Consider the following 15,793-nt stretch of genomic DNA (forward strand, 5'->3'; position numbering starts at 1 on the left):
GCTCTACTCGCAGTAGATGGTTCCACTGTGGGCGGGCTCAGGGCTGGTGGTGGCAGAGGCACTACTGTGGCAGGCACAAGCTTAGTCTGGACTAGGAGTCTGATGGGACTGACTTCTAAAAGTTAGATGAGAGAGAAAAGTCTGAGTGCACTCAGACTTTTCTCTCTCCTCTAACTGAAGACGCATGGTAAGGCCCCATTCACACGTCCGTAAGTGTTTTGCGGATCCACGGGCCCGTGGATCCGCAAAACACTGACATCAGTAATGTGCGATCCGTAATTTGCGGACCGCACATTGCCGACACTGCATAGAATATGCCTACTTTTGTCCGCAGTTGCGGACAAGAGTAGGACATGTTCTATTTATTTTTTTATATTTATTTGTTTTTCCTCTGACTTTTCTATGCTCATGGCGGTGGGAGATCTAGGATGGGTGTTTGGGTGGGAGCTCTGGAAGGGGTGGTGGGAGGCCCGATAGATATGTGGGGGCTGGGGGGGGCCCATAAATTTTTTTTGCGATGGGGCCCATGCATTTCTAGCTACGCCCCTGAGCCGACTCCTACTCTATCTTCTCTGTCTCACAGGCTGCAGCGACTATTCCTTTGCCCTGTGCTGCCATAGAGTTAGGGTTTCGGCAGCCCCCAGGATCATCCAGTAGGCCTTAATTTATCAGTGTTACTTCTCTCTCCAACCAGGATTCAGGAACGTTACAATGCTAGCCCCTTGCTAGCTAGAAATCCAGTCTCAAAGATTATATACTGGCTATAGAAGTCCCATCCTGTGACTTAGTATGTTTCTCTAACCAGACATATGCAGTGACACAGACCACTGCTAAGTGTTAATATGGTGCTGAAAGAGCTAAAGTGGTTTTGCCGAAAAAATATTCTACATTTTTTAAACCAGCACCTGGATCTGAATACTTTTGTAATTGCATGTAATTAAAAATTTAGTATAGCCACTGAGTTATTCAATAAAATGTATCTGTATAGCTCCACCTGCTGTTTGTTCTTTCCCTATTTCTTGTCCACGTCACTAAGGTGGTCGCACGCGCTCAGTTCAAATCTTTAGCTGTCACCAGCCATATCTTCTGTTAGATGCTGTGGCAGTTTCAGGGAAAGAGCTACAGCAAAATGGACATGCTGAGAAAGGATACACACTCCTCTCTTCCCAAGCTACCAGCCTTAAATAAATCTAGCAGAACATTTTGAGCAATAAATGGGGAGATCTCTGGACCCATGTGAGGTACAGGGCTGGTTCTAGCTTTGTTAGAAAGAGATTGTCGTGTTCTATATGATGTCTGATTTCCATTTTTTTAGATCAGTCATTGCATAACCCCTTTAATCCTTTGTGTTATGCTCTGTAAATCCTAAAAGCTGTGTAGGCCTAACTCATCAGAGGGAGGCTGGCCCTGCCCTCTCTGAGGGAGTTGCTATGTAGTTGGATTGCATCAGCCAGAGCAGTCTGGTTCTGCCTATGAGCCTGTGTGAAGCTTAAGTCAGAAAAAGGCAGTTTTCTCCAGGAAAACAACAACAGTTCTGTGGAGTGGAGAGCTGCCAGAAAACAGCAGTTGTGCCAGACTAACCTGGGGTCTTTATGTATGGGACTGTATTACAGGGTCTGTATTCTGTATTTATATGCCAGTCTGAGGTCTTTATTAAGGTGGTCTGAGGTAGGTACTTATTTAGGGGTTCTAATGTCTGGATTAGTTTAGAGCATGCGGTCTTTGATGTTTTTATGGTGTCATGTATGGGGTCTATATTTATGGGACTATATTAGTTTCTGTGGTTGGTAGTCAGTCTGAGGTCTAGGGGGTCTGTAGCAGGTATTTATTTAAAGGGTTTATCCCATAATTAATGTAAAAAAAAAATGAAAATCATCCATCATATAGTACATGACAATCTCTTTCTAACAAAGCTAGAACCATCCCTGTACCTCACATGGATCCAGAGATCTCCCCATCCATTGCTCCACTAGATTTACAGTACAGACCAAAAGTTTGGACACACCTTTTCATTCAAAGAGTTTTCTTTATTTTCATGACTATGAAGGCATCAAAACTATGAATTAACACATGTGGAATTATATACATAACAAACAAGTGTGAAACAACTGAAAATATGTCATATTCTAGGTTCTTCAAAGTAGCCACCTTTTGCTTTGATTACTGCTTTGCACACTCTTGGCATTGAGTGGCATTGAGCTTCAAGAGGTAGTCCCCTGAAATGGTCTTCCAACAGTCTTGAAGGAGTTCCCAGAGATGCTTAGCACTTGTTGGCCCTTTTGCCTTCACTCTGCGGTCCAGCTCACCCCAAACCATCTCGATTGGGTTCAGGTCCGGTGACTGTGGAGGCCAGGTCATCTGGCGCAGCACCCCATCACTCTCCTTCATGGTCAAATAGCCCTTACTTTCAAAGTTTTCCCAATTTTTCGGCTGACTGACTGACCTTCATTTCTTAAAGTAATGATGGCCACTCGTTTTTCTTTACTTAGCTGCTTTTTTCTTGCCATAATACAAATTCTAACAGTCTATTCAGTAGGACTATCAGCTGTGTATCCACCTGACTTCTCCTCAACGCAACTGATGGTCCCAACCCCATTTATAAGGCAAGAAATCCCACTTATTAAACCTGACAGGGCACACCTGTGAAGTGAAAACCATTTCAGGGGACTACCTCTTGAAGCTCATCAAGAGAATGCCAAGAGTGTGCAAAGCAGTAATCAAAGCAAAAGGTGGCTACTTTGAAGAACCTAGAATATGACATATTTTCAGTTGTTTCACACTTGTTTGTTATGTATATAATTGCACATGTGTTAATTCATAGTTTTGATGACTTCAGTGTGAATCTACAATTTTCATAGTCATGAAAATAAAGAAAACTCTTTGAATGAAAAGGTGTGTCCAAACTTTTGGTCTGTACTGTATATCAAGCTGGCAGTTTAACCACCTCAGCTCCCCTAGCTTAAACACCCTTAATGACCAGACCACTTTTTACAATTCTGCACTACACTAATTTCACAGTTTATTTCTCAGTCATACAACTTACCACCCAAATGAATTTTACCTCCTTTTCTTCTCACTAATAGAGCGTTCATTTGGTGGTATTTCATTGCTGCTGACATTTTTACTTTTTTGTTATTAATCGAAATTGACCGAAATTTTTGCAAAAAAATGACATTTTTCACTTTCTGTTGTAAAATTTTTCAAATAAAACTACATTTCTATATAAATTTTTCTCTAAATTTATTGTTCTACATGTCTTTGAGAAAAAAAATGCAATAAGTGTATATTTATTGGTTTGCGCAAAAGTTATAACGTTTACAAACTATAGTACAAAAATGTGAATTTCCGCATTTTGAAGCAGCTCTGACTTTCTGAGCACCTGTCATGTTTCCTGAGGTTCTACAATGCCCAGACTGTAGAAACACCCCACAAATGACCCCATTTCGGAAAGTAGACACCCTAAGGTATTCGCTGATGGGCATAGTGAGTTCATGGAAGATTTTATTTTTTGTCACAAGTTAGCGGAAAATGATTTATTTATTTTTATTTATTTATTTTTCTTACAAAGTCTCATATTCCACTAACTTGTGACAAAAAAATAAAATTTTACATGAACTCACCATGCCCATCACGGAATACCTTGGGGTGTCTTCTTTCCAAAATGGGGTCACTTGTGGGGTATTTATACTGCCCTGGCATTTTAGGGGACCTAAAGCGTGAGAAGTAGTTTGGAATCCAAATGCGTAGAAAATGCCCTGTGAAATCCTAAAAGTACTCTTTGGAATTTGGGCCCCTTTGCCCACCTAGGCTGCAAAAAAGTGTCACACATGTGGTATCGCTGTACTCAGGAGAAGTAGGGCAATGTGTTTTGGGGTGTCTTTTTACATATACCCATGCTGGGTGAGATAAATATCTCTCTAGAAGACAACTTTTCCCATTTTTTTATACAAAGTTGTCATTTTACAGAGATATTTCTCTCACCCAGCATGGGTATATGTAAAAAGACACCCCAAAACACATTGCCCTACTTCTCCTAAATACGGTGATACCACATGTGTGACACTTTTTTTGCAGCCTAGGTGCGCAAAGGGGACCAAATTCCAAAGAGTACTTTTAGGATTTCACAGGGCATTTTTTACGCATTTGGATTCCAAACTACTTTAGGTCCCCTAAAATACCAGGGCAGTATAAATACCCTACAAGTGACCCCATTTTGGAAAGAAGACACCCCAAGGTATTCCGTGAGGGGCATGGCGAGTTCCTAGAATATTTTTTTTTGGCACAAGTTAGCGGAAAATGATTTTTTTCTTACAAAGTCTCATATTCCACTAACTTGTGACAAAAAATAAAATTTTACATGAACTCGCCATGCCCCTCACGAAATACCTTGGGGTGTCTTCTTTCCAAAATGGGGTCACATGTGGGGTATTTATACTGCCCTGGCATTTTAGGGGCCCTAAAGCTTGAGAAGAAGTCTGGAATATAAATGTCCAAAAAAATTTACGCATTTGGATTCCGTGAGGGGTATGGTGAGTTCATGTGAGATTTTATTTTTTGTCACAAGTTAGTGGAATATGAGACTTTGTAAGAAAAAACAAAAAAAAAACAATTTCCGCTAACTTGGGCCAAAAATAAAATAATCTTCTATGAACTCGCCATGCCCCTCAAAAGTGATCTTTATAGCGCCGCAGCGATTTTATGATGTTTTTGCAGTGATCAGAAAAAAATATATTTCTGTCACTGCGGTGGGGCGGACTGAACGCAAGTGTGCGCACAAGATCAGGCCTGATCGGGCGAACACTGCGTTTTTTGTAGAGCCTATAGAACATGTCCTATTCTTGTCCACAATTGCGGACAAGAAAAGGCATTTTCTATATAGTTCTGGCAATGTGCGAATCCGCAAAATGCGGAAAGCACATTGCCGGTGTCCGTGTTTTGCGGATCCGCAAAACACATACGGACGTCTGAATGGAGCCTTACAAGGGGGTGATCAATGACAGGGGGGTGATCAGGGAGTCTAATATGGGGTGATCAGGGGTTAATAAGGGGTTAATAAGTGACGGGGGGGTGTAGTGTAGTGGTGTTTGGTGCTACTTACAGAGCTGCCTGTGTCCTCTGGTGGTCGATCCAAGCAAAAGGGGACCACCAGAGGACCAGGTAGCGGGTATATTAGACGCTGTTATCAAAACAGTGTCTAATATACCTTTTTGGGGTTAAAAAAAATTGCATCTACAGCCTGCCAGCGAACTATCGCCGCTGGCAGGCTGGAGATCCACTCGTTTACCTTCCAATCCTGTGAACGCGCGCTCCTGTGTGCGCGCGTTCACAGGAAATCTCGCGTCTCGCGGGATGATTCACCGATGCATCTAGGAGGAACAGATCGACCGCCGCCGGAACGCAATCCTGCGTTAGGCGGTCCGGAGGCGGTTAAGGGGCATGTCCTTTCTGCTGCAGCTCAGGGGGCGTGTCCATTCTGCTGCAGCTCTCTCCCTATCACACCTCAGGAGGCAGTTGAAAGATGAAACTGAGCATGTGCGGCCATCTCAGTGAGCAGGACAAAGAAATAAGAAAAAGAACACACAGCAGGTGGCGCTGTACAGAAGTTTTCAGATCCAGGCGCTGGTTTGAAATCTGTAGAATATTTTTTTGCGGGACAACCCCTTTAAGAAGCCTGCATTTGTTTAGAGCATGGCTGCCCAACCTGAGGCCCTCCAGCTGTGGCAAAACTACAACTCCAAGCATACCTGGATAGCCTACAGTTATTATTGCATGCTGGTAGTTGTAGTTTTGCAACTGCTGTAAGGCCGCAGGTTGAGCATCCCTGGTTTAGAGGGTCCGGTCTAACTTCTGTATTAAGCTGGTCTGGTTTTTAGTCTTGGGGTCTGCATTTAAGATTTCTGTATTTTGGATTTCTAGGGTCTGCATTTCTTTACTGGTCCCTGTTGTCAGTTGTCAAAAATTGGCGCATACTACAGTATATGACCATTATACGCCAAGGTTGTAGTACAGTTTCCAAGCTCTCATGGGGGTTTGGGCACATATAGCTCTCGCATACATTGTCCTTGCTTTCCTCGGTGCCGCTGTACATGACAATGGATTCTCAGAAATCGTAGGTCTTGCATAATGTGCCTGCGACTATTCACTGAATCTATCGAATTCTGCCAATAAAAGCCGCTGCGAGAAGCATGATATCTGAAATGTGAGCTTCGTTCCAGGGTCAACGATTGTATTCTCCGAGTGAATGAGGTGGATGTGTCTGAAGTGTCGCACAGCAGAGCCGTAGAGGCGCTGAAAGAAGCCGGTTCCATTGTCCGCCTGTACGTACGCAGGAGAAGACCCATCCTTGAAACTGTTGTAGAAATTAAACTTTTTAAAGGGCCAAAAGGTAAGAGAATCCTATTCGCTATTAAAGTCGTGTAATGTCACTTTAAGAACTGTCAGGGTACATGAAACATTAAAGGGGAAGATGGCACCATATCAATACTCAGAAAGGAAAGGGTAATGTCTTCTGCCCCTTTAGCACTGCTCCGAGATTTCAATCAATGAATGACGGGAACGAGCCTCCCTAGCGTCACCCGCGATGCTACAGAGGCTCGTCCCTGTTGCGTCCTGCTATTGGCTGCCCCCCCGACGCCGGATGTTTAGACCCAAGCGACGGGGAGATGCATCGGTGACCGTGTGGGCATAAGGAGCGACGCGGGTGCCGGGGAGTAAGTATAACCTGTATGTGGTGCATGGGGCTCATGCACACAAACGTATGTATTTTGCGGTCCACAAAACACAGATCTGCAAAAAAAAAACGGAAGACATTCGTGTGACATCTGCATTGCATCAATTTTTTTTTTGGGCGGATCCATTGTAACAATGCCTTTTCTTTCCGCAAAACGGACAAGAATAGGACATGTTCTATTTTTTGCAGAATGGACATGCGGACATACAGAAACTGAATGTACACAGAGTCAGTTCCGTTTTTTTTTTTGCGGACCCATTGAAGTGAATGGTTCTGCATAAGAACCTGTAAAAAAAAAAGGCATCCGTTTTGTCCCCATTCATTGTCAGTGGGGATAAAAATGAACTGAACAGAACGGAGTGCACCAAAATGCATTCCGTTCCGTTTAGTTGCGTTCCCAGACCGGAGAGCAAACCGCAACATGTTGTAGTTTGCTTTCTGTCCTGGGATGTGGAGCATCTGCCAACATAGAAAACGGATCAGTCTACCCATTGACTTTCAATGGAGTTCATGACGGATCTGGCAATGTTAAAGATAATACAACCGGATCCGTTCATAACGGTTACAGACGGTTGTATGAGCAGTAACGGAAGTGTTTTTGCTGAACCCTGCTGGATCCAGTAAAAACGCCAGTGTGAAAGTAGCCTTAAATAAGAGATCAACAAACTCAAAGTCAAAAAGTGGTAAAAAAAAACATCTAGCGCCTTTGACCACTGATAGAAAAACGCAAACTGAAAGCAAGGGTTTGGATACACGGCGGCATAATGCTGCCAGTGTTATCCAATACATTCCAGAACTGTAAGGGTTACATAGCATCATAAATCAGTATAATGCTATGTGACTCCCGCCAGTGCTGGGTGCTGCGGGAGGAACGCTCGCTCGTCTGCAAGGGTCCTTACAGAACCAGCTGGGCCGTCTAGACAAGCTCCAAGACAGGAGAGAGACTTTTGCGGCTGTGTTTTGCGATCTGGCTCAGTGAATGCCGGCATTTTTTAAATTTTTTTTTTACTCCTTCACAAATGCCCTATCCTTGTCCGCAAAGTGAACAAGAATAGGACACGTTCTATTTTTTTGCGGAGCAGACTTACGGATGCAGACAGCACATGGGTGTGCTGTCCGCATCTTTTTGCGGCCCCCTTGAGATGAATGGGTCTGCCTCCGATCTGCAAAGAACACTAATCGCATGCGGTCAAAAACTACGGCCATGTGCATGAGCCCTAACTCACAGATAATTGTCCAGACTAGTTGCCATTGTAACAAACCCGCAATCTACACAGTCAGCCCTTTTCTAATGGCTCCTGTGATCAGTGGATTGCTGCAGATCCTGCTCCATGCATTTCCCTGATAGCGGCCACTACAGGGGGAATTTAGTATTACAGGGTGGGAGCCAATCTTCCTTTGCGGCTCCTCACTATGGCTCATAGAAGGGGTCCGGAATGGAAGACCCTCCTCTGTTATAACATCCTAATGGGGCGTATGGTCAGGGATTGTCTGTATGAGACGTCTTCAGTAATCTTCAGTGTTCCGAGCTCATCCTTCTTGATTCTTTCCAGGTTTGGGCTTCAGTATTGCTGGAGGAGTCGGAAACCAACACATTCCCGGGGACAACAGCATTTATGTAACCAAAATTATTGAAGGAGGAGCAGCACAAAAAGATGGCCGACTACAAGTGGGGGACAGGTTACTAATGGTGAGAATACAGGGCACCCCTTGTTTCTACATTTAAATCAGTGGTTTCCAATCTATGGCCATCCGGACATTGTGGAACTACAACTTCCAGCATGCATGGAATTGTAGATTGGATCGAGAACCACAGATTAGACACTAAAACACAAAGAACTTCAAAAGTTCCAGGCACCACTGTCCACATCAACCCCCAGACGTCTGTCTCTAAGAGTCCAGTGAAATGGAGAAAAAGTACTTTTAATCCATATGCAAATTAGGTCATAAGTGCACTGAGGGCGGGCCCAAGCCACTCCATGCACACTTGCTCCTCCTGCTTCCTCTGCCAGGTGAGATGACTATGCAGGAAACTAACCCTGTCAATCAAGAAGGAGAGGGAGGGTCTAGCAGAGGAGGCAGGAGGAGCAAAGGTGAACAGTTTGGCTTGGGCCTGCCCAGTGCACCTACATTCTCATTTGCAAATAGATTTAAAGCATTTTTTCTCCAGAATTAGACATAATTTCATAGCATTCAGCTGAGCTAGCCGTACAAGACATTGTGCCTGGTTTATCAGTGAATTTCTTGTAGACATGTTCCCTTTGAAAACATGTCAGTCACCACTAGGGGGAGCTCTGGATCTTCCTGTATACTGTTTATACATTGAATGCAATAATAACACAGTATGCGATATAGCTCCCTCTAGTGGTGACTTCTGGCAGCAGAAATATTACCATTCAGCTCTATGCCTATGCAGGGAATTTGGAGCTCTGTATCAGGTAAATCACTATAAAGATACGTATATTAAGGGATGACTTGGCGCATAATGTTGGCCCTAAATACTAAATGGTGATAACAGCAGAGATTCATTTTAACAACAATTTTCAATACAATAATTAAAAGTGATGATAAAAAACCCAGGCTAAAATTTAAAGGGGTCATCGGGTTTCAGCAAGACTGGGGAATAGGCTAAGACAAAGAACTGAGCAGAAGTTCTCCTGGCCGGCTGCAATGGAGACGGCAAGTCAACAACAAATGACCAATGCAGACAATCATTGGCATTGGGTGCACCGAAGAGGCCAGTGCTCTGACTTAAAGGGGTTCTGCATTTTTATTTAACAGATGATCTATCCTCTGGATATATCATCAGCTTCTGATCGGCGGGGGTCCGCCGCCGATCAGCTGTTTGAGAAGGCAGCGGCCCTCCAGCAGCGCCGCGGCCTTCTCACTGTTTACCGCCGGCCCACTGACGTCACGACTAGTATCAACTAGCGTGGGCGGGGCTCAACTCTGTTCACTTGAATGGAGCTTAGCCCGCCCACGCTAGTTGATACTAGTCGTGACGTCAGTGGGCCGGCGGTAAACAGTGAGATGGCCGCGGTGCTGCTGGAGCGCCGCTGCCTTCTCAAACAGCTGATCGGCGGGGGTCCCGGGTGTCGAACCCCCGCCGATCAGAAGCTGATGATCTCTCCAGAGGATAGATCATCAGTTAAATGAAAGTGCAGAACCCCTTTAAGCAACATCTGCCAATCAAACGCAAGCACATTTAATACACGCCAGATGGTTGGCCACTTCTTCCGAAAACTCCAGTTCTGGCCAACGTTAGTCTAATGTGTGTGGCCACCTTTATACGTAACTTCTATATACTTTTCCACTGCCCAGTGCTGGTCACTGGCTGCCACCTGCTCCTTGGAAAAGCTGAGAGTAGAAGAAATCTTGGTTTGTTTCAGTACATATCCTCAGTTAGCACTGAGCGAATTAAAGTATCCAAAGAGGAATTCGATCAGAAGTTTAGGAAAAATTCGATTCGCCACATATCCGAATTTCCTTGCATTTCGTGGTAACTAATCAATTTTTCCTAAAATGGTGGCTAAAAATAATAAAAATGATACTCATCTCATTCACTTGCTCACAGAGAGGTCATCCACACCGTCTTGATTGAAGAAAACCCGCCAAAGGACCTGCGGTGAGTGTGAAGCAGGGGATCACGCTGGCCGCGGGAGGTCCCGACTTGATCACACTGGTGACGTCACCACATGCGGCAAGCATGATCACGTGGTGATGTCTTCACGCTCCCTGCAGGTCCAGGCGGGTTTTCCTCAATCACTCAATCATTTTTCAACCTCGGATTAACCCCTGAGCACCTGAACTTGAGTCTCAGATGCCACAATCAGCATAACAAATTGAATTTGTTGAGGAGGTTCAGCTAAGCTGCCAAATTAAATTTTTCAAAACTTCACTCATCTCTACCTTTATTGTCTAAGGGTCTCACCAGGAGGCTGAAGTTCATAATATGTCGACACTACCCAACATTTCAAGAATCTGTCTTTAAAGTGGCTCTCTGCTTTGGACAGTCGCTTTTTATTAAAAGGTTCCCCATGGATCATCTGTGATGGAAGCTGGCAAAAAGTTTTCAGTTTCCCTGCAGCACCCCCACAGGAGAAATTTGGTATTATAGTTTTCATTTGCATCAATGTGTTGTCTGGTCCTCCAAAGTAGAAGATTTTCTTTGTAGATAAGGGTTCTAAATGCCCCCCCTTCCCCATTACTATTGCCTAATAGGGTCTTTAAATATGGGTTTAATTGGTCCATATATTGTACATGATTCACCATTTTTGCTTGGAGTGATGTTCTGATCTTCTCTCCTCAGGTAAATAATTACAGTTTAGAAGAAGTCACTCACGAGGAAGCCGTAGCTATTCTGAAGAACACATCTGACGTAGTTTACCTTAAAGTAGGAAAACCCACCACCATATATATGACAGATCCGTACGGACCTCCTGATATCACTCACTGTAAGTACTGTGTGAAATTTACCAACACAAGGATAATATACTGGACTACTGGAATTTTAGGGGCAGTTTCTTGCGCCCTCTACACTTTGACAGGGCCAGACATGAAAACGTGATCACACCAGGTCCTGTCAAAGTGCAGAGGGTGCGGCAGTTGCAGAGAGCAGAGCCTCCAAGGAGTAATGACAATGCCCCCCATTGCTCCTAAAGGCTTATTTGCATATATTTCTCACCAATGCAGACACATATGAACATGGGACCAACACAGATGCCTTCAGCTGCCAAAAGCACATGCAATAGGTCAGCCAGTGTCATAGGTACAAATCTGCTGACAGATGCCCTTTAAATCTCGAAAAATCCTTTTACACCAGTCAAATGTGCGAAGTAGCCTTGACCATCTTAGCTCATACATGAAAACATGGTGGTCTCCATAGCTTCACCACTAGACTAGGTCATCCTAATATTGCCAGGCCCTGTCCATCAGTTTGTCATGGCTTGTCAGTAGACTTTTTTCACGAAGGCAGAAATTCAATTTGTTACAGTAGGTCTGTATGGCAGAGTGGCTTGGTGGCCCAAACTCAACCTCTATCAACACTACCTCCACACCAGACCTCCTCCAGCTACTCCCTAGTCTCCTTGGTGGACCAAACCCAACCCCCTTTAACACCTCCACCCCACCAGGCCTCCTCCATCTAAACCCTATGCTCCAGACGCCCCTTGTCGTGGATCCTGGCTCTGAAGAACCCTTTTCTTTTCTGCTCCCTAGCCTATTCACCTCCTCTGGAGAGCCACATGCTCAGCTCTGCAAACAATGGCACCTTGGAATACAAGAGCTCATTGCCGCCAATCTCTCCGGGAAGATACTCTCCGATCCCAAAGCACATGCTTGTGGAGGATGACTACACCAGGTCAGAAAACGCCTTTCATATCTATTATTTCTAATACGAGCAGCCTTATAGCAGCAGTAACATTGTGTCAGGACGCCTCCTTAAATTGACGGTGACCTTGTGATGGTTTTTGCTTTGGACTTGAGGAATTTTTGATCGTGCTCGAAGCTTTACAATTCTCTGTGCTTTACTGACTGGGATATGCTGTAATTTACTGAAATAAATATAGGAACGTTACCCTGAGTTTCTCATTTCCTTCTAAGACAGCGGTTAATTCACTGTGGCTTGTGGCTTCGGGTATGAAACCTGCACTCACATATCCATACCGGGCCGGAATATTTTTTTTCTATCCATTTTCATGGTGGGACACTTGATGCATACATGACTGCGCTGTACCGGAATAACCTTATGAAAATTCACGTAGACGTGTCTTTCTTAAGACCCAGTAGTGAGAAGAAATTCACCTCATTTATTATTGTGTTCCTGGTTATCGGTTTCCGTCCCTGTGATCAGGAATCTTCGGCTTTCCATCTATGGGACCTTCACCAATGGAAAAATAATGGCCAGGAATTTAGGAACCCTACGTTGAACAGGGTTGACTGCTGTCTTCCAGAAACAACTGTGTATGGACTAAAGCAGTCCGTTTTTTGTTGTTTCTTTTTTAATCCTGATCAACCCAGCCCATGGTGGGGCTTTTATACCCCAAAATTACCAACAAAAATGTTGGTAATTATGCTCCTCTGTCACCTGACTTAAAGGCAAGTACACCTTTGGGGGCAATTTTTTTTTGGTCTTTATTAAAAATGTTGAGCTTTTTTCTTGAAATTCTCTAGTAGCAGGCTCTGTATTTTTACTGTGTTCCATTAGGCAGCTGAGCTGACGTCCACTTATCTCTGATCTCCTGGCCTTATAAACAATCATTATAGCTTAATTGGTATCTCAATGATAAGAATGTGGATTAAATAAGTGTTTATTACCTCTAAAGATAAGGTATATTAGATGGCCAAGAGAAAGTATGATTCACACAGCTGGAGAAACAGTTAACCCTTTGTGACAGAACGGATGATTATTATTAATAAAGACTAATTGAAAAAAAGGTGTACTTAGCCTTTAAGTTATATACCGAGCATATAAATTAGATGGCTTGTCCAAATTTTTAATTGCTATAGCCGATCAGCTGTTTGAAGAGGCTTTAATACTCCAGCTAGTGCTGTCCATTGAATGGAACTGAGCTGCGCTAAAGCCATGTGACTGATCAATGTGATGTCAGTGGCCTAAAAAGAGGCTATAGCGCTCACCGGAAGGTATGGTATCATCAGCTGATCAGTGAGGGTGCCAGGAGCTGGACCTCCAATGATCAGATACTCATGGGTCAATTCACTACGGCCTGAGGATAGGTCATCACTACTGAACACTCGGACCACCCATTAAAATTGTTTTACAGGGACTAAAACATTGATGGCCTATGCTTTTATGACTAGCGGTGATCCGACCATTATTAGCGCAATTAATTATAGGGAGTGCAGCACCTACATTCTGACGTTCCCCATGGATTGTCTACTCTAATTATAGATCAGGAATCATTTTCTTTGTTTTGTCCAGGACTAGACACAACTCCACGCCTGTCTATAGGGTCTGAGCCACAATACCAGGCACAACCTGTGAACAGAGAAGAGCCCAAACCCTGCAGAAAGGGCTCTTCTCTACAGTGGATTCTCACTCTGATCTGACTGAGACATTGCCCCGTTGGAAGCTATGGTACAAGGTGGTCTCATGAGAACATCACTCCCCTAGCAAAGTGACTAGCTACACCTCTGTGGCCAGTGTCTTCAGATTGACATGTGTGGTGCCAAAAATCTTGGAGGAGATTACTGCAGAACGGGTAAGGGGGGTAGGACATATTCATGAGTGTAAGTATGCCATGCTCAGGGAAGCATAGCCAGCTAGAATACATAAATATCTCACTTTTTTGGATTGGTTACCCGTTTCCCAGTGCAGGAAGTGATGTCACATCGGTAGGGTATGCCATCAATTCCTCAGCATGATGAGGGTTTCTAAGCAATGGAGGGAACCCTTGTTTTAGGGATTGGTGTGGGTCCCAGAAGTAGAGCACCAACCGATCAGAACATTTCACCATATATTTGGCTATATGCCATTCTTTTATACAGTAAGATGCAAAACCCTTTTTAAAGAGGTATCCCAGAACACAATCACCTTAATTACATGTAACAGACCTGTAGGAGAAAGTGAGTAATATACTCCCCCGGACATGTTACGCTCCTCTTCTGAAAATCTTGCTCCTGCGTAAGTCACATCCTTCACCAGGTTTCTGTCCTGGGCTTTGGACAGGGCTAGAACTGTTCCTATGCCTGGCACATGCACAAACTTTTAAGCCCACCTCATCTGTGCATGTGCCAGGGAAAGGCAGAAGTGACGTCCCATCCATAGCCCAGGAAAAGACGTGATGTTGGCAGAAAATAGATTTTCAGAAGAGGAGTGTTATGTGACGGGGTTCCTTGTTGTTGTTTTTATCCATTTTTTATTTCAGTATTACTTAAAGGCTATTTACTCCTTTGGGGGCAATTTTTTATTATTGTATTGTACTTATTTTGAGCTAAAATCTTTTTTCAATTGGTCTTTATTAAAAATATGGAATCCTTTCTTCTGTACATAGCTGAGATGCTCTGCCTGTAGATTTTCAGTCTTTTCTGTCATCTGGGGAGCGGACAGACTCCTTATCTCTGCTCTCTGACCTTATAAACACTCATTATAGGTCAGTTCTTATCTTACTGATAAGAATGTGGCTTAAATGAGTATTTATGACCTCTTAGTAAATTAGAGATAAGGGTTCTTAGATGACCGGCACAAATTGAAAGTACCAGTCACACAGAAAAACAGTTAACCCTTTGTGACAGGGTGGCTCAATATTTTTAATAAAGGCTGATCGGAAATATGATTTTTAGCCAAAAATTTGTAGAATGCAATCATAAACAGAAATTGCCTCTGAAGGTGTACATAGCCTTTAAGCTAATTTTTGTTTTAATAGTACAGCATGCATGAGTCCGTACAAGACCAGTGCCACAATATTATGGTGCTGTGATCACTTGGGGCCTCCATCAATCATAGCAAACTCTGATGTATTTGTATGTCAGGTTGTTCCAAGGGGTTACATATAGTATAGGTTCAGACCACGAACAGGATTTACTTGTAGTCTGTAATCATGAAAACACAAAGGTGTGAACAGGAGCTGAATACAGAAAACGATAGGGTATTTGTCAAGACAGTTTTTTTCCTGTGTTTTGTGTGGTTGTTTATCTATATTTTCTTCTGTCTAATGCTTTAAACAGACGTTAGTTATGGTGTTTTTTAACTCCTATAGAGAAGCTTATGAGAAAAAGCCAGAACATAATAGCATACTTAGAGCATGCTGGATTTTAAAAAAAAAAGGACAAAAACGGTAAAAACAAAAACAATGCAAAAATGGCAAACATGCAAAAAAATAAAATATATATGAAAACACCCTAAAGGCAGTTTTTTTTTTCTATTGATTGCGCGTGTCTTTAGAGGGAAGGGTAAAATCAGATCAGATCATGGGAATGATGATAACAGCAGGAGAAGAGTATGTTGACTTTGTGGGATACAGTGATCAGTCCCTTCATGGGATTATGATAAAGCTTCATGAAAGGCAGGAGATGCTTTATACCATTCATATTAACACTAATGAT

The 15,793-nt window shown here is 43.4% G+C and overlaps 1 protein-coding gene across 2 annotated transcripts in view; it reads left to right on the forward strand.

The window, feature by feature from the left end:
- DLG2 (discs large MAGUK scaffold protein 2) overlaps positions 1-15,793 on the forward strand; it is a 1,330,756-nt gene that overhangs the window by 956,371 nt on the left and 358,592 nt on the right. For both annotated transcript variants that reach the window (XM_040426389.1, XM_040426390.1), the window contains 4 exons: positions 6,216-6,385; positions 8,284-8,420; positions 11,040-11,184; positions 11,948-12,089. In XM_040426389.1, coding sequence (XP_040282323.1) covers positions 6,216-6,385; positions 8,284-8,420; positions 11,040-11,184; positions 11,948-12,089 — 594 coding nt within the window. The remainder of the gene's footprint in view (positions 1-6,215; positions 6,386-8,283; positions 8,421-11,039; positions 11,185-11,947; positions 12,090-15,793) is intronic.

The sequence above is a fragment of the Bufo bufo genome, chromosome 3, assembly GCF_905171765.1.
Source record: "Bufo bufo chromosome 3, aBufBuf1.1, whole genome shotgun sequence".
NCBI classification, from domain to species: Eukaryota; Metazoa; Chordata; class Amphibia; order Anura; family Bufonidae; genus Bufo; species Bufo bufo.